General features: G+C 36.3%; 3 protein-coding genes across 3 annotated transcripts in view; 1 reads left to right on the top strand and 2 right to left on the bottom strand.

Annotated features, from left to right (window-relative positions):
* The window catches only part of LOC142344569 (sodium/mannose cotransporter SLC5A10-like), a 262,692-nt gene extending 255,207 nt beyond the window's left edge, over positions 1 to 7,485 (bottom strand). Inside the window, exon 1 of the mRNA XM_075396343.1 lies at positions 7,469 to 7,485. The gene's annotated coding sequence lies outside the window, so the exon portion shown is untranslated. The remainder of the gene's footprint in view (positions 1 to 7,468) is intronic.
* The window catches only part of LOC142344577 (uncharacterized), a 57,361-nt gene extending 42,502 nt beyond the window's left edge, over positions 1 to 14,859 (bottom strand). Inside the window, exons 1-4 of the mRNA XM_075396357.1 lie at positions 14,492 to 14,859; positions 14,370 to 14,418; positions 10,516 to 11,403; positions 2,081 to 2,220 (exon numbers count right to left, since the gene is read on the bottom strand). Of these exons, the coding sequence (XP_075252472.1) occupies positions 2,081 to 2,220; positions 10,516 to 11,403; positions 14,370 to 14,418; positions 14,492 to 14,815 (1,401 nt within the window). The 5' untranslated portion in view covers positions 14,816 to 14,859. The remainder of the gene's footprint in view (positions 1 to 2,080; positions 2,221 to 10,515; positions 11,404 to 14,369; positions 14,419 to 14,491) is intronic.
* The window catches only part of LOC142344571 (putative H/ACA ribonucleoprotein complex subunit 4), a 556,150-nt gene that overhangs the window by 359,764 nt on the left and 176,572 nt on the right, over positions 1 to 19,814 (top strand). The gene's annotated exons all lie outside the window — the stretch shown is intronic.

The following is a 19,814-nucleotide window of genomic DNA, read 5'->3' on the forward strand; positions in this document are numbered from 1 at the left end:
GGACTTGATATGAATCTATCACAACCGAACGTGAGACCAGTTTCCCCCCAAAAATGTAATCTTTATCTTTCGACTTATCGCGATTTCTGAACAATTTTACGTTAACATTCATATCCTACTTTAAAACATGGAGAATTTGTTCACCAATCAGAAAGCAAAATTCCCATTTTCTCAATTGTGATCGGCCAGCAATAAAAGTTCTATAGTTTGGTACGTCTGCCATTTTCACAATCGCCACTGTATTTGGTTGCATTTTGAGTCTTGCGCGCAATTTTGTCCATTTTGCTATTACATTTTGGGTCAAAAAACGAAAGCTCTGGAAGTTTAATTAGACCTTTTGTTTTCATTTGAAGACTATAATTTTTATGGCAAAGATTTTAAAATTTTTGAATTTTGGCTGTAATGTTATTTTTTTTACAGTTTTGTTACCTATTCTGATTTTAATCTCAACTACTGACATGCCCGTTGACCTTCTAGTGAGCCATATGTTTGTTATTATGGCTTAGTGGAATTAGGACAGTTTTAAGTGTTCTGCATTACCAAACGTCCCAAAATGATTAAAGATTTTGAAAATTTGTTTTATGTTCTATAAATCTTGACGTCAATAATATTCAAAAACATTAAGTTTCGCCAATTGTCAATTTTTTTGTCAATTTCACTTTGTCTCTCAATGGTTTCCAAATTGGTGCACGTTTTCAAAAAAAACGAGTAGGAATTTAATCAATGTTGTGATTTGTTTCGCTTATTTTAACACCTCCAGTTTTTGAGGGGTTTTTTTCTGCTTTTTGTTTATTTTCTTGTAAGTAGGTCATTTGATTTGTTGACTGACTATAAAAAGCAGCTCTTATTATAAAATTGTTGACAGTCAACTGATTAAATGAATCATGTTTTTGGATTGTAATTTGAGACCTCTCCTGTTATTTTTAATTCGCTTCTTTCATTTGGCATCTTCTTCGCATTTGCCAAAAAGTCAGAGGAACTTTTTTTCGATGAATTTTGCAATTCAGCAGCTCAAACTGTATACGGGAGCTGATACATTAACTCCATTCTCTGTGGGCTTTTAGTTTGCGTAATCAATGTTTTGAGCATTCATCATACTAGCTAGATACTTATTTGATACTGTCTAGATATTTACCGGAGCTAAAAAAATGTATATGGCACTGTTACTTGGTAGGCATAATTGTTTTCAAATTTGATTTCAGCTATCCTATCGAATCATATTTCACTCGGGTGAATCCAATTTATTTTAAGATTTTTCATTCTCAATTTAGATCTAATAAAAGGGTGCACGCTCTAAATTCCAAAAACAATTTGAAATCTGAGTTTCTTTTTTGGTTGTCAGGCAAAATAAGTTTTTGAGAAATTGAAGTTTCTGAGAAATTGAATTAGCTTGATTACATTTTTTTTCAACCAAGTGGTTTTCAGTTCAATTTTTGTTCCTTAAAGGAAAGTACAAAAAACCTCGCTGCTAAACACGTCTGTTTGTAATAGACAGTCCATCAAGTTTTAAATTACAAAGCATGAATTACAATGTATTATATACAAATTTTTATATCTTTGCTGGTTTTCTGTAAAATTAGGGCCAAGAATGTTGATGAGCGGTGTCGTAAAATTATGTGCAAACACGTATTACAGATCATTCTTGTTTGGGATCAACCGGTTGTTCCATAGGTTTAAACTCAGTCGATCCGTGGCAATGCCAACATTATTGCTCGATAGAATATTAAATGATAACCACCATCTCATTCATTAAACCCTAATCAAAATCAGATCTAAGGCATTTTTATCATTTGACAACATGGTTTCATTACATGTGTCTCAAGAGAATAAAAGGAAAGAAAATTCTCAAATGTCAGATGATTTCAATTTAGACATTGGGTAATTTGTACAGATACCGTTTTGTTCTGAACCCATTGAAATCGATTTTGTGATAAATGGAATTCACTGGCCTCAGTAAAAGAACATTATAACAATAATATTGCCACATTGCTAACAAACAAACGCTTGATGCTACTCGTTAAGAGTGAATAGTATTTTGATCAAGTGAAATCAACTTTTTGATCAAAAGATGAACCCCTACTTCTCTTTTGGCGTTGGTGAGTGACTCGATCTGTTTGTCGCGACTTCTAACAGTACTCTGCAACTGCTCCATCTGACTCTTGAGCTCATATTGGCCCGCCATCGCAGTGTCCAGGGAAGTTTTCAATCCAGCCGCACTTTCTAAAATGGAACAGCGGTCAAAACCTACGATTGATCTAAATTGCAATGATTGCATTTGTTCTTAAAACGAAGTTGATTGTTGAAGTAAAATTAATGCTGCATATTTTGTCCCCTCAAATCTCAATTACTTAGATTCTTATATTTCTCTCATTGAGCTCGAAATATTGGCTCGTTCAACACCAAATGCTTTTATCTACTGGCTGTTCGCAGTAGTAAAACCAATTTGGAATTAAAATTCTTGCAAAAAATCTGTATCCGTAAAGAAACAAGGCGGGTCGTTAATGTGCGTTCGCACATGATGCTCCGACCCGCGCTCATCTACATTTTTGACTTAACTGTCTTTCGGCCAACATTTTTGACACAGAGATAACCAAAAAGTAGTTGAAGTAGTAGAAGTTTTGGTTTTCCACCTCTTCTGGACACAAACGTGGGCGGATTCGTTTAAAAGTTGGGTTTCAAGCACATTCCACAGTTTCAATCCAATGAAATATCCGAATACCTTCAGCTCTATCCGAGCAAAAACTGGAATTTGAAAGGCAAATGTACGCACTGCAATAACTTCAGCTCTAACCGAGCATTTGGTCGACCATAACTACATAGCTCTGCTCTAACCGAGCATTTCGTTATTGTCTTCTGCTGAAAGCCGAGCAAAACCAAAACAAATCGTTCCTTCTTCCGCTCTAACCAAGCATTAAAATTATGATATGGATCTATTATAATTTGGATAAAACACGCTTAAAAAGTTAAAAACGAGCTCACTATTACCTGTACCATATTTTGTTTTGTCTTATAGCGTTTCGGAAAACAGATGCTAACTATCGGATGTCCTTGGCATTTGGATGTACTCCATCAGCAGAGACATGTCTGAATCTGAATTTCTTGTGTTCCGCGAAAGGAATCCTGTGATCTCGTGCCACATCACGGTAACAGTCATTTAATTTTTTTATAGCTGCTGATTTATCTTGTCGACTTATGAGGGCCATTTTTCAATTAGGAAATACATTTCGTCAGATGTTTCTATTGGTCCCATGAGAGGGCGATCGTTTTTGTCAAATAAATTGTTGGTGCCGGCCAAAACGATTACATTTTTAATATTGTAAGTTTTCAAATCATCAAAAATCTTATTGCTACATAGAGTCGAGATGCATCCTCCTGGACACGATATAGTCAGCGCATTTTCAATGAAAACTCCAAACACTAGCGATGAACCCAGTATAAATGTTTCTAAGTTTTCTTGTAACCTGGCGGAGCAATTAACTTCCTTTACGGACCTTTTAGCTCAACAAGGGAGCACCCTCTTCTCCAGAGATTTTTCTTAATTTCGTTTATTCGACTCGACCTCTTCTGTTTACTATCCATTTTCCTTCTGAAAAGTAGTTTCAGTAATAACTGGAAAAAAGAAAGCTCCTTGCGAAAGAGTTTGTGATCTGATGTTTTGCGTAGGTAGGACGGCATTGCATTCCATTTTCGTGGACCGTAAACTGAAAAGGCTTTTTCCATAGGAATTTCGAAAGCTCTGAAATTTTAGCTTCCATTGGTTTTCTGATCGTTTAGCATTATTTTTCTCTTGAACAAAAATCAAGTCTTTAAGATAATTTGGTATATCAAGATCAAATACAATTTTATGAACAAACGTTAAGATTTTAAAATCGATTCTTTGAGCAATAGGTAGCCAATGCAGAATATATCTATATTTTTTGCACAATTCTTGTTTCCGTAGATTGAATATGAAACGAAAGGCAGCGTTTTGTACTCGTTGCAACTTTTTTCTGCTTGACTTGTTCGTCCCGCCCAACAATGAGTTGCAGTAATCCAACCGCGACAAGATAAGGTTTTGCACTGCAATTTTTCGAGACTCAAAAGAGAGATAATGCTTTACTCTTTGCAACTTTCTTAGTTCATTGTAGCAAGAACTCGTGACCCTATTTATTTGCATTTCAAAATTTAAGCACTCATCGACCGTCACTCCAAGAGTTATCAGGCTTTTATTCAATTTCACTTCGCTGTCGTTGAGTTCGAAACTGCCAATGTTAGGTCGTTTTTTCTTAGTAGATAGTAGGAGGACTTCAGTCTTGTCTGGATTTAGTTTGAGTTTTAAAGCAGTGCATGCTTCAAAGACTTTGCGTACTTTCCATTTCAGATCTTCCATTGATGTTTCCTCTTGATTTGTTCTCATGTTTGCATATAAAACTGTGTCGTCTGCATACATTTGATATCTCAGACCTACTTTTGTGAGGAGATCGCTAATTGGTATTATGTACATTAAGAAAACTAGTGGACCGAGAATAGAGCCTTGGGTAACTCCATAATGAACATCAGAAACAGAAGACAAAACTTTATTAACTTATGTTTGCTGTTTTCGATTGGTGATATAGGACATAATCCACTCTTTACATGTTCCAGTGATAAAGAATCGCTTTTCAATAATCTGATCTAGAATTTCTAAGTCAATGGTGTCAAAAGCCGCTGTTAGATCTAGGGCTATAACCAAGAGTGAGTTTCCCTTATCAAATTCATAGCAGAAATCATTTGCTGTTTTCAAAAGGCAGGTTTCTGTTGAGTGGAATTTTCTGTAAGCGGACTGTTGAGGGTCAAGTAGACTATACTTTTCGAGGTGTCTTTTCAACTGCACCGATACAACTTTCTCTAGCATTTTAGAAAGAAAAGATGAGTTTGCAATGGGTCGATAGTTATTTGTGTTTTCAGGGTCGAGTGACATTTTTTCAATTTTGGTCTGATGATGTATCTTTTGAACAATTTCGGGAAGTTACCTTGATGAAGGCTTTTGTTTATGAGAGTTAGAAGGTAAGGCGTCCAAGACTTACTAATTGACTTGCAGAGTTTTCCCGGTATTGGGTCCAAAATGCAAAGTGTTAGACGTATCGTTAAGGATTCGATTAACATAATTAACGTCAATAGAATGAAAGCTGTCCAAAAATGTGCGGTTGTTTGAGTTGAATTCTGTTGAGAATAGACTCGCATTCGTGCTCAAATTTTTGTTCTCTATGGAATTTCGAATCTTGCTTATCTTGTTCTTAAAAAAGATGTTGAACTTCTCGGCTATTTCTTTGTCTGTACCCCAACCTGACGGTAACGTTTCAAGCGACCTGATTCCGAGCAATTGATTAAAACAATTGAACTTTTTCTTCAAGTCAAGATTTTTGTTAATGTTCTTTTCAAAGAACGCTGTTTTCTTTTGTCGAAAAACCTTTTTGCATTTCTGAATTGACTCTAAGTAATTTTCTCGGGTCAGATACGTTTGGATCTTCCTGAATTTCTTTTCCATTTTACGACGATTTCTTTTGAGTTCTTGTAAATCTTTGTCGAAGAACGGACAGATTCTGATTTTAGAATTTCTTCTAATGATTGGCACTGTTTCTCGTTCTGCTATCAGAAAAGCATCTATCAGTAATTCGCAGCTTTCTTCAGGGCAATTCAGGTTCTGATTTAGGGTCAACATTAGATCAAGTTCGTTTTCAAATTTTACTTCATCAGTTTTATTTCATGATTTTACAAATTCGTGTCTTTGATGTCTAATCAATTCCTTTCCTCGTGACAGATTAAACCTGATCATTTTGTGATCACTGTAATTTACATTTCTGATTTCGATTGTTGAAATTGCAGTGCGCTGATTAGTGACCAAAAGGTCAAGAGTAATACCTCCTTGGTGGGTTAATTCTTCAATCAGCTGAGTTAGTAATGTTTCATCGAAAAAAGATTCAAGCGCCACACTTTGTGGGAGGTTGAAGTCACCCAAGAAGATAAGATCGCTTTCCATTGACAAAGGCAGGATACGTTCAAATAAAAATTCAGAGAAAACTTTAAAACTACCTGAGGGCGGTCTATACAAAAGACATATTTTAATTCTTCCCTCATTCATACTGAAGAAAGCAGCTTCAAAATCGGAAGTACAACTCGACGATAGGGATATTAGATTGATCTCTCGTTTTAATATGACTGCAAGTCCACCGCCTTTTGCGAAGTTCCGTGGATGGCTGTAGTGATGAAAGTGCGGGGAGTGTTCGTATGCTTGAGTTATAAAATTTTTATCAATTTCTCCAGACAACCATGACTCGGTTATGAAGATTGAATCTATATCGTTATTTAAGATTTCATCCGCAATTTCAGCAGTTTTATTTTGCATCGATCTTATATTAAGAAGGGCACATGTTCTAGAATTACTTAGTCACTGAAACGGGCTTTCATCTTGTGGCAGTGACTTCAGCCAATTCCTGGCTTCTTCATTCAGATAAAACCTACCATGAACATTTTCAGGCCAGAAATCCTTTTTCTCAACAAACTCTGCTGCTGTCTCTGGGATGACAAGATGATAGCTTCTTAAAATCGATCATTCTTTGCTGACCTCTCTTATGTGATGTACTTCAGCTCCATTTTTCTGACACCAACTTCTTATGAGATCTCCGGTGCAATTTTCGTTCAGCCTGCCGAGATAGATATGTCTTCTACTCTGCTTCTTTTTCACACCCATGAAATTATCCGAGCTTGTTTTTGTTCCAACATTTGAATATCGCCTTGAGTTCATCGTTTTCGGCATGCTAAATTCATTTTCGTTCGGGCCTTCCCAATCATTTGGTTTTGGTCTCCTCGCGCTATTGTTGCTATCAATTCGCTCCCTGCCAAAAAACGTTTGCTGTTCGCGAATGGCAGGATGTTTCTGAGCCGATGGTAAACACCGGCTTTTGATAAGTGCCACCTGCTTTGTTTGAGTACGCTGGCATATCTTTCTGTAAAAACGAGCTGTATTTCGGTTTGAATTGGTTTACTTGATCGTATATTATGTCCGTCTTTTCAGGGATTTTTTCAAGTTTGGCTATTTTCAATTTTAATTCTGATAGTTCAAAAGCAATATCTGCTAGTGATGAAGAATTGCAGTTATCGCAAGACCACAAAATATTTCCCTTGATTGCTTCTTTTAGTCCGACACATAACTTGTGAGCTGGGTTTTTGCACAGGAAACAGTTCAGAGTTTCAGTTTGCTGGGCTCCTTCACCACATAATACACAAGTACTTTGTTGTGCCCGCGATAGTAAACTTCCCGATGTCATTGTTTGTATCAGATATCTGCTGTTTGACTGGTTTATCGTTTATTTAGTGAAATTCGACCCTATCCGGGTAAATCGAGATAGATATATTTTTGTTTTCTGTTTCAACCCTAGCCGGGTAATCAGTACTCTTCTTTCTGTTTTGTTCTGTAGGAATTGCCCGTGATATTTGACCAATCTAGTAATCTATTTAATAAGTTTATCACAATTAGGCTAAGATTTTGAATTTTAAAAAATCGTTACAAAACCAAAGTAATAATTGAATTAAATATCAACATGCCTCTTTTCAACGAGACCTGCCATTAAAAAGACTACCCGAAAAAACAACCACAAAAAAGCAAAAAAAAACTCAATATCTAAAAAGCACCTAGTAACAACGTCAAATTACAATCAGACAAAACCCTAACAACACAGATTTACTTTTTCCTAACTCAAACACCAGATGGGATTTATTTAATATGACTAGGCAACAATTCAACAAAAACATGAAATATTGAGGCAAAATTAAAAAATCAATCAACATTTTTTAAACCAAATAATTTCAAAAGTATTCAAAATCATTAAAAATCATTAGCTTTTAGCAAAATAATTCTTGATAATTTTGTCAAAAAGTCAGAATGAAACCAATAGGTCCTGTCTTTGGTTAGACTCAGCCATACGGGCTAAAGATGTAGAAAAGCTCAAGAAAATACGAACAACAAATTACAAACATTGCAAAAACACAAATTAGTGAAGCCATTAAAATCATTAGCTATTATCTGAATATTGTGTCTTTTATTTCAATTTCTATATATGTACTAATTCAGCTAAAAACATGCAGATTGAATAAATAAGTTCAATCGCCCACATTTGAAAATCATTGGGATCTGTTATTACGCGATTGTGCTAAAGGAAGAAAAAAACAAATACACCACTCACATAACTTTATGAAAACGCATACTATCAAACAAAGCATAAATTAAGTCATGATATCAGTAAACATGTTAATTTTTAAAATACACGGAATGATACTGGACCTCTCAAGGATGGGAATAAGTTTCAAGTTGACGAAAAGAACAACAAACTGAAAAATTTGAAATTCTGAAAAATCTTTAAAAAGTTCAGTATCCTTAACTTTAAGACTATTCGCTGTAAACCGACTGCTTCGGGTAAAATCATTCATTCAATCCTCAATTACAAGCCTATGAGACCGGTCAGCATTTTACGGCAACCTAAAGAAAAAAAACAGGCAAAAACAGCAAATTAAAAAAAATGAGCAAGAAAAATGTCGAAGCCATTAAAAAATGAACTTTTTAGTAAGAACTTTTCTACTTTCATTTAATTTTCTACTTGCAACAGCAATGGGATTGTTCTTTTTAACAATTTGACTCCAATAAATCAACAAACATGAACTGATACATTAAAATCACGAAACTTTAGAGAAAACCCGTAGTCTCAACGCCATTAAATTCAATAGCTCTCAAAGGAAGCTAATAAATACACCAAGTTACGCTTCGATGAGACAACAATGTTGTTTGTCATTCGCAAGTCATCAAAAAAACATCACGATAAGTGATTGACTATGAAAACAACAACAACAAACACAGGCAAAAATCCAAAAATAAGTAGAAAAGTGTGAGAAGAAAGTGTCGAAGCCATTTAAACCATATGCTTTTCTGTGAAAACTTTATGTATGATCCACTGAAAGTCTCCTCTAAGCCCATGCAACAATCAATATTAGAATAATGGGTTAGGATTCCAAAAAGAACCAAAATTACAAAATATACCCAAAAATTTTAAAACTATGAAAACTTGTGCATCGAAGTCATAACACCAATAGCTGGAATATAAAACGGCTAACTAAATTAATTTTGGTTCCACTAGAACAGAAGAGGATCCAGTAATTACTGAGACTGAGATACAATTCACGAAAATGTGCTTAAGACCGGTTGATTGAAATAAAATTCTCGAAAAATCATTTTTAAAGTCTCAACAGCCATTAAATTCAATAGCATTCGACGAAAGTCAACAAATACGCTCAGTTAAAACTTGATTGGAAGACAACAATACTTGTCAAACATAGGTTATCAATAAGACATCACAGTAAGTCTTATGACTATGGAAACAACAACAAATACAGGCAAAAACCAAAAATTCAGCAGAAAAGTGCGAGCAGAAAGTGTCCAAGCCATTAAACCATAAGCTTTTCTCAGAAAACTTTATCTATGGTCCATTCAAAATGTTCTTTAAGTCAATAGGAGACATCAATAACAGGATAAGGAGATCAGATTTCAAGAGGAACCAATATTACGAAAATATCCAAAAAAATTTTTGGAAAATTTTAAAATCTTGTTGCATTAAGTCATTAAAACATAGTTAGAAGATAACACCTTTAGCAAGATTGATTTTGGTTACAGTAGAAAGGAAGGGGGTCCTGTCAGTACTGAGACTGACTTACAATTAACTTACAAGAAAACAAGTTTATGATCAGTTAATTTTAAAAAAAAAAATTCGCGAAAAATCAGTTTTAAAGTCTTAACATCCATTAGCTGTCCACTCAAAGCTCTGTATAGGTTCACTTAGTGCTCATTTCGGAAGCTATTGCACTTTTTGTCAACGAGTCTATGCCATGGGACTCCAAAACTTTGGAGTCGAAGCCAAAAAAAGGTTTGATTCCTTGAAAACTAATTTTTTGTTCATTGGGCTTCATTAGACTGTAATTCAGGTTGTCATTAACGGAACCTCGATATGAAAAGTGACTAGTGTCTAGGTGACTTGACAAAACGAAGAAAAATATTAAAAGTTCTAAGAAAAGCTCTCAAATAGAATTCGATTTTTGATAGTACACTTCCCTATGAGACCAGAACTAGTCTTTTTATCGCCTTTCGTTTGTCTGTTAGGAACTCAAAATTGATTCATTTTGTGGAGTGAAATGGAATTTTGAATTAGTATTTTTATTAAAGGGTATTAATTTGAAGAAAAATTGTACTAAAAGTGAACAAAATCATGCCAAATATCCCGTTGTTCACACAAAACTTCAATCCTCGATAACTCTTCGAAAAAAACTTAAAAAAAACTTTTTAGTTTCCAATTCTACGCTGGACGAGCTTTTTAATGATACCACTCATATTTCTTTGCAATGAATATATCGATCGGCCAAAATTGACTGAACAAAAAAACCATTTGAGTATATAGTTCCCCCCACAAGTGGGGTCGGAACAATTATGAAGAAATGGACAAATTTGAGGCTTACCTTCAGACATGCTCAGCTGATGCTGCAATATCCGAAGTTGTTTGGCACTTTCAGTTGAGTTCATCTCCATTTCATTCTGCAGCTCTTTAATTCGGTTGCCTCTCGCCTCGTATAGAATGTTCATCTGTGCCAATTGCTGGTCATTGCTCACCCCACCCGTCTCCATAAAATTCGATCTAGGATTCCTACGTGGCGGTGTGATGTTGTTCGCCTCCATTGAACTGCTAATGTGTGGCTGTTGGACTGATTGTCTGGGTTTGTACAAAACCCTCTCTGGGTAATCTCCATTGCCGAAATCAAAATTGCGGTAACTATCATTCAATGGCTGCTGACTTTGATTAGCATTCCTATCTTTTACAGGATTTATTTTTCCATAACACGGCTCTGTTTCCACTGAGTATGCTTCATTTTGATTTTTGCCGAACACTTCAAATGACCAAGAGTTGGCATTACTGCTAGCTGATGACAGATAAGATCCACCTTGGTGGTAATCATTAATATTGCTTTGGACAGTTCGTTGTCTTTTAAGGACATCCGGGTTTTGTACAGGCGGTGGGGTAGTTTCGGTTCCTCTGACAGCTGTCGAAGCTTTAGGTGGGCAGAATTCGGAAACAGGGTTAAATACTGCAAATTGATGCTGAGGCGTTTTGGCACTTAAGACATCCTCTTGTTCCAGATTTTCCGATATTGCAGAAACTGTTGAAAAATTGGTCGGTTTCACAATCTGATGTGGCATCGGAACATTGGAGTCTGCCATTGGTACTGCGTGATAATTGTCGGGAACAGGGTGTTGGACTAAGGGTTCGGTTGGACTGTGATGTGCAGGATCATCCGGATCACCGGCTATACCCATAGAGAGCAACTCATTCGTATCGATTCTCGCATGACCTAAGAAAGATTACGAATAAAAACCAAGCAAAACACGTTATAATTAAAATCCAAGAATTTGAATTAAATAATGACACGAGCAACATCAAACTATGACAATCAACAAAACACATATGCGCAAAAAAACAAACAATTTCAACAATCGAAAACTTTTTCTTTCCAGAAACTAGTTTTAAAGACAATAAAAGTAATGACAATACAATGATTATAATAAACGGAGAAATTTGGCAAAAATCAGCATTATTTAGAAAATTAGTGGACTCAAAGTAAGTATAACATAAAACAACATGCTAATATCATTAACCACTGCAAAAAAACTTCCGAAGACAAAACAATTATTAGTATTTCCGTTAGGTGACTAAGGGAGAAAAAGAACAAATGAAGGCAAAGTTCAAAAATTACAAAAAAGCTTTCATAAACAAAAAGCATCTAAATCAATAAAAGCGATTACTAAAACATGACTTCTCTAAAATAACGACAAATTACCACGCACTACAAAGTCAATGAGAACTGTTATTTTTGAGACAAATCAACAAAACCACAAGAACAAAAACGTTACACAAAAATCCACAAATATGAAAAGAAATAGTTTAAAAGTCATAAACAACAACGCTATGATCTCGAATTAGATTCATGTATGCTTCATTAGCATTCGATGACACTAGTCAATAAAGAGACTAAGTAAGAAGACAACTTAAATGAACGATTGAAAGGGGCAAAACTTTAAACTATAAAAGTGTTAAGAACAATTTTCGTCAAAGTCATAGAAAGGCTAACTAAAAATCGAACAAATAATTCGATAAATTCAGGGCTGTTCAGCAACCAGTGACATCTATCGTTGAGACTGAGTGATAATACAACAAAAAGTACAACAAATAAACGCCAAAATCAAAACCTAGCTAACACTTTTTGAACAAATACCGATAAAATCATGAAAAACACCAACTATGAACTCAATCCATTGGGTTTATTTATGCCTCACTAGCAGAAAAATGAGAACTGTCATTAATCAGACTAATAAAAAAACAAATTACTACAAAACTATGCAAGAAAAAAAGTCCCTGATATTCTTTTTGAAAAGTTCTGACAAAGTAGTTAAAACCTTTAGATATCAACTAAAACTATAACACTCTTTGTATTGTCCTCGTGCCAATAAGACCAGTCATTAATGAAGCTGAGAAGCACGACAAAAGAAAAAACACTAAACTTTAAAAAATTCACTGACATTCCTTTATAAGAAATAGTGTGTCGAGTCATATAAACAATTAATTGCCTCTTGCCGACTTCAAAAAAATATGCAATATTAGAACACATGTATGAACTTTTGTTAATCATTAAGGAAGAAAATCGGAGGAAAAATGTAACGATAGAAGTCAAATTGACGCACGTGAAAAAAAATTGCCTCGGAAAACTGGGAATTTGTTCAACATCAATTTACCACTACACGTTAGAAGCAGCTTGGAAAAAATCAAGCCCCACACTTACCTCCTTTTCGCTCCTTTTATTACGACAGTGGGACCCAAATCGCCAATAACTTGACTTCTCAATGACATCAAATAGTTGAAAAAAAGTGAACAGATCTTAACATAGCTGGCAGATTGCCAGAAAATAGCCGCAATAGCTTCGTAGATCTGCAGTCCTAAAAAACAGAAAAAAAGACAGAACAAAAAAATCATCTTTTCATTGAAGGCTGATATGTTATATTCTGATTAAAAATCTGTATAATTTTTCGCGGCCTCTATCAGCTGCTCTCAAATAACCTTCATTTAGAGTGACACACACCCATTTGACCTTATCTCTTTGAATTAAAGTAAATAATAGTCAACTTCAAAGTGAGGAAGTCATTTTTGAGAGTGAGGTAAGTCAAATGTGACCAAAAATTTAATCACGCGCATGAACAAAAGAACTCGCTCCACTAAGAGCGAAAAATGACGTCACACATGCAATTCAGTTGAAATTGCATGAACGAATGAACAAAAAGTGGCTAAGACGTCAAATGGTGGTAACAAAAATCGCGACGACGAAATAAAAAACATAGCAGGACAAGTCCTGACGTACAATTCAAAGAATTTTCATTGACTAGACAAAGAATTATACCAAGAACAGACCGAGTGAATTGGGAAAACCATTTCTAATAAAAATTAGTTTTAAAATTTTTTTTAAAAAAAAAACAAAATCGATGTCAAACTGCCGCATGTGAACAAAAACCATAAGCCAGAAATAGAAATTTGGAAAGAAATACAAAAACTAGGCCTAGAATGAACTATTAATGGATTGCGAAAACCACTTAAGAAAAAAATCCGATCCAAAAAATCGAAAAAACCGTAAAAATCAGAGTGAAAATGCCGTATGTGAACGAAAAACCTCTATCGAGAAAGCGAATTTTTGTTCAAACACCGTTTTCTCACTCTACTTCAAATTTAGAGCAAAAAAATTTCACGCCGGAAAACCACTCGCTTTTTCGCTCCATTTCCTGTTTCGGCGTGACCAAAATCACTACCTCAAATTTGACTTCAAAAATTATGAAAATGTGTGAACAGATCTTAAAAAAAAGACAGCGCCCCAATACAACTCAAATTCTTTGAATTGTAAAAAAACCCAAGAGAAGGCCAATAATAGCCCCAGCTATCGCTGTGCGGCTATTAACAAGAAAAACACTGCACCAAAACCATTCAAATGCTCTGGATTGTAATATTTTCATTCAAAAAAATGTATCGATAGTAGTGAAATAACAGCCAAGTAATGAACTTATAATCATAGAGGTGAAGGAGCTCAAATGCGAAAACTGCACCACATCATAACTTGATGTCTTCTTAGCACTTAGAGATCACTATAGCTCTCAGAGAACTGCTCAGTGACTAAATACCTTCCGGGACTTCTGTCCATAAAAGATGAACATGATTAATATAATTCCTATAAACTTTGTTAGAGAGCAATTAGTTTGTTGGAAACAATTGAATCAATACCTGTTTGTTTTTTGGGCGAAAGTTGATACAAATTGTGATTTGGGCGGAACTAAAACAAAACCGATCTTAAATCATCACATAAATAATGTTGCTCTCTCGAAGAAATGGAAACAAAAATTCACCTCTTGTCCATTGATGAGCTTGATGTGGTCAATTTCTTGATCGTCATTTACTGAACAATTTGTTTCATTTAAGTTTTCCGTGTCTACTTGGTTTTTATCATAAAACTGCTCATCTTCGGAAACCTGGGATTGGTCTTGTGTGATATCAATATCCGTTTCATCATCGGTACAACTATCATCTAACAGGTCGTCGGGCAACTGGTTCTGAAGCATTTCTAACATCTGTCTCTGACGCTCCTCCTCGTCCTCATCTTGCTCATCCTCGTCTAGATTTCCACCTGTGTCAATTTTGTCCAGGAAACTGGAATCAACTATACTCTCCATTCAGGCACTGAAAAGATTCATGTTTTGAAACAACTTAGGACAAGCCTCAAACATCTCATTATATTCCCCAACATGAAGAAACAATCATATATTTTAAGAGAAACAGTTCCTTGACTGCGCATAATGCGCGACAAAATAATAGAGCAGAATACAACACCCAGACGAAATCTATATTACACTAACTAGAAATTATCTTCAGATAAGGTAAAGGCAGTTATCATTCTATATCTTCAGCAACCCAGAATGAAACTTTCAGCAGCTCAGAGTTGTTAACTGTCCAATTCTGAAGAACTGTAAATGTAGTAGCGGTAGTAACGATCTTAAAGGCCAATTCTGTATCCGAAGACAAATATAGCATGCATAATTTTCAAATATTTTTGCAGTACACGTAAGGGTAAATAACGAAATCATCTTTTGATCCCTACTGCTACAGCAATGTGAACGTCCTGGTTCAAGAATGGTACAAATGGATAAACAAGATCCTCGAAGCAAACATTCCTAAAGTCACGCGGCATCGAGCCTCACTTGCCCCGTGGGTAGCACCATCAACATCCCATCTAATCAAGAAACTGGAAACTAAAAATAAACGATGGCAGACAATGAATCTGAGCATGACCCTCAAAATAAAAACTTGAGAAACAAATATACATTGCAATGGAGAAAGATCAATTAAATTTTGAATCCACAGAAATTTTGAATATACAGAAATATCTTAGGGCAATAAGAAAGAGCTCTTCCATACCACCCATTGTAAACTATGAAAACACGAGCGCTAGAACAGATCAACACAAAGGAGAACTTTTTAACTCATTCTTCCAAAAAGTGTCGGTAAAAGTTGATTACAAGCCAACAGTCTTGAGGAGAAAACTTAATTCTCTGCTTATAACACAAAAATTGATATCAAATAAATCAAGTAAACTACAACTCAACAAGTCAAACGGACCCGATAAATTTGGTAGTATAATTTTTAAATTTCAATCAGCAACTCTGAGCAAGTCACTCTTTTTCAAACAATGTTCAATAAAGGAAAACTCCCTTCTCACTGGAAAATAAGTCAAATAACTCCTATCTATAAGGAGGGAAACAAAGCAGAAGTGAAAAGCTACAGAGCGATTTGTCTACTCTGTTGTGCGTACAAAACCTTGAAAGTGATTTTTGACGAAAATTATTCTCATTGTCGTCACAGATTAAACGCAAATCAAACCGGCTTTCGAAAGAATAGATCGGCAACCACTCAGCTTCTACTGTTTCTCGACACAGTATATCGCAAATTTGACACAATTTCATCGGACGACATTAGTATCCCCTACTTAGATTTTGCAAAAGCTTTTGATAAAGTACCACATCACCTTCTCATTAAGAAACTCGAAAGTTTTGATGTAGGAGCGAATATATTCTTACTCTTGCAATCACACTTAGAAGATAGAAAACAAATTGTCAAAATTGGAAACTGTTGTTCAGGTTTGGAGAGCGTAACAATTGGAGTCCAACAAGGTTCCATACCTGGACCACTACTGTTCTTAATTTTTATAAAGGACTTGCCAGATGCAAACCCCAATACTGAATGTTTTGAATTTGCAGACAACTATAAGTTCATTGTTCATAATCAGGCAAAACTGGACAGAAGCGCAAAAAAAAACTGAAAACTGGTGCCGAGAGAATGGAATGGAGTTAAATGCGAACAAATTCAAATTGCTAAATTTTAGGCGTAATCTCACCCATGTGTGGCCAGGAAACAAAACCAACGGATCCCAAAAAGACCTTGGATTAATAACTACATCAAATGGGACTAGTGCTTTTTTCGAAATAAAACGAAAAATGTCAAACATCAGCTCAACGTCAACCAAAATGAACTGCTATACTGGTTATATTGTTCCAATACTGACGTACTGCTCACACACATGGTCGCAAAACCGCACCAATGTGCATAAAATTGAAGAAAGTGCAGATCTTGGCTTTGAAAAAGTGCAGATCATGGCATCACTAAATGGATTCTAGAAATTTCACTTCAAAGTTACAAAGAACGCTCATTAACCTAAAACTCCTCCCACTCTGTCACTACCTTGAACTGCACAATCTTCTTCTCTTCCTAGCTATTACATGTAATGAATTCGACATTCCGACAAATTTTAAAACTCTTAAAGACAAGAGGACAAGGCAACACTGTAGAGGTGAATTGAAAATTGAATATAAGCGACTAGTCAAATCCGATGAAAACTACTTTCACCAAACTAAACAACTGTACAACCTTGTAAATAGAATTATTCAAAAAATTGGAGACAATTTAAACAAACACACTATCACAAAAGCATACTGGCACTTTTCACAACTCAGTCCAGCCTAACAAACAAATGCTCTTGGCGTAAAATTTGCAGATGTTTTAATTGTAGCAGTTGGAAAAAACTTGACAACTGAAACTGAACTGACACAGGGGCACAAATTGAAGCCCCGGGAAACATACCCGACTTCTTTACTACCACTACTACTGTTACTACTACTACTACTACTACTACTACTACTACTACTACTACTACTACTACTACTACTACTACTACTACTACTACTACTACTACTACTGTTTGAACACTTAAATTCCATAAAGAAATAAAGGAACAATGACAATAGTTACAAACAAGTTAATAGAATGCATATAAGTTTGAGCTTATCTGGGTTTATTTAATCCAGGAAATTCTGTTCGACAAAACTGTTGAAGCGGGATTTAGACTTTCTTTTCGCTTTCTGTCGTAAGGTGATGTAGCTCATGTTGTTCCTTGAGCAATCTTCTTCAAGTTGATCCATCCACGTCTTGCGTTGACCCCCTGGAGCTCGTTTAGCATATCGATATTTTTCTGTCGGCTCCCAGGTGAAGGCTCGGAGCGCTAGACGATCGTCATTCATCCTCAGGATATGGCCAAACCATTTCAACCGTTTAATCATGATCATTGCAGAAAGTGTCGACATACGTGATCTAGCCAGTACTTCTTTATTTGTCACCCTCTCCAGATATGAAAAACATAGTATCCTTCGCAGACAACTGGTGTGAAAGCTCTCAAGTTTCCGTTGCGTTGATTTATTCATGGTCCACGTTTCAGAGCTATATAAGACCACTGATAACACGAGAGCTCTGTATAACTTGCATTTGAGGGGAATACTAAGTTGTTTGCTCTTCCAAAACTTCTGAAAGCTCGCAAATCGCTGTCTCCCTTCCGCCAGCTTGACACTGATTTCCTTTAGGTCACCATGTTGCAAGCTCACGAAAGAACCGAGATACTTGAAAGCTTCTACATTTTCGAACTCCACTCCATCTCGATCGTGGACATTGCAGGAGAAAATGCGAGATCTTCCAGCCTTTTCTCTGCCGCAGTATCGTGACTCGTGATTTCGTCGGCCTTTCACAGTTGCGTACTTCTTTGCAGCAGTTAGAGAACACTAGCAGCGCCTCCGCGCTACTATGCTTCCTCAACTGTAACTCGGCCCGTTTCCTAATCAAAGCCAGCGTTTCAACTGTAATCCAGGGCTTGTGCACACGCTTTTCGGGGATGAGTAGTTTTGTTGCCGCTGCATTAAGAGCCGTTCAAAAATTTGCTCAAGATTGTTCTACGCCTTCAACAATATCGCTCTCATCAAAATAGCGTTTCACTTCTGCGCAGAAAGCTTCACGCGTGACTTCATCGCGCAACTTGGTAGAGCAGACTTTCGGTTGACTGCGTGGCTTATGTGCCACTATTTTGAATCGCACTTCGGCAATGACCAATTCGTGATCGGTGAGAGTGATCTTTCCCCTCCTTGTCCTAACGTTGTGCAAACAAGTCCTGTGCCTCGAACTGAATAAGATATGATCTAACATCTTCTTTACTACTACTACTACTACTACTACTACTACTACTACTACTACTACTACTACTACTACTACTACTACTACTACTACTACTACTACTACTACTACTACTACTACTACTACTACTACTACTACTACTACTACTACTACTACTACTACTACTACTACTACTACTACTACTACTACTACTACTACTACTACTACTACTACTACTACTACTACTACTACTGTTTCAACACTTTAATTCCAAATATGAAATAAAGGCACGGTTGGCAACAAATACAAACAAAACAAGAAGAGTTATTTGTTTGGTTATTCTGTGAAGTGCTGTACGACGAAATTGTTGAAGGCATTCTTTGACCCGGTTGCTGCTTTCTCCTGCAATCTGGTGAACGATACTTTGTTTCGTACAGAGTCTTCTTCGATTTGACTCATCCACGTTTTCCGTTGCCCCCCAGGAGCGCGTCTAGCATGGACGTATTGATCGGGCGGGTCCCAATCGAAGGCACTGCGGGCTAATCTTCCTGGTTCCATTCTCTGGATGTGTCCGTACCATTTTATCCGTTTGAGCATGATCATCGTGGATAGTTGGGGCATTCGTGATCTTGACATAATTTCTTCGTTCGTTGCTTTCTCCAGATATGACACACGTAGAATTCTCCGAAGACAACCACAGTGGAAACTCTCAAGTTTTCTCTCCATTAATTTCGAAAGAGTCCAAGTCTCTGAGCTGTACAGCACGGCTGATAAAACGAGTGCTTTGTACAAATTGCACTTGAGGTGCACGCTGAGCTGCTTGCTCTTCCAGAGATTTTGGAAGTTAGCAAACCGTTGTCTACCTTCTGCAAGTTTGCAATTGACTTCCTGCAGGTCTCCATGCTTGAGGCTGACATATGATCCGAGATACTTGAACGCTTCTATGTTTTCAAACTCGTTTCCGAGAACATCTTGTACTTTGCAGGAAAACACGCGTGTGGCAACTGCTTTAGGTTTGCCACAGTATCTCGATTGGTGAACTTTTCGGCCATTGACTGTTTTGAACTTTCTTTCACACTTGTCACAGGTAAGGCTCGCCTCTAGTTGCTCGAACTTTGACTTGTCGACGACATTCTTTGACAAACCGGCTTTGCAGAATCTTGTTTGGTGCACTTTGCGTCCGGT

Source organism: Convolutriloba macropyga, chromosome 8 (assembly GCF_964194025.1).
Source record: "Convolutriloba macropyga chromosome 8, txConMacr16.3, whole genome shotgun sequence".
Classification (NCBI taxonomy): domain Eukaryota; kingdom Metazoa; phylum Xenacoelomorpha; order Acoela; family Convolutidae; genus Convolutriloba; species Convolutriloba macropyga.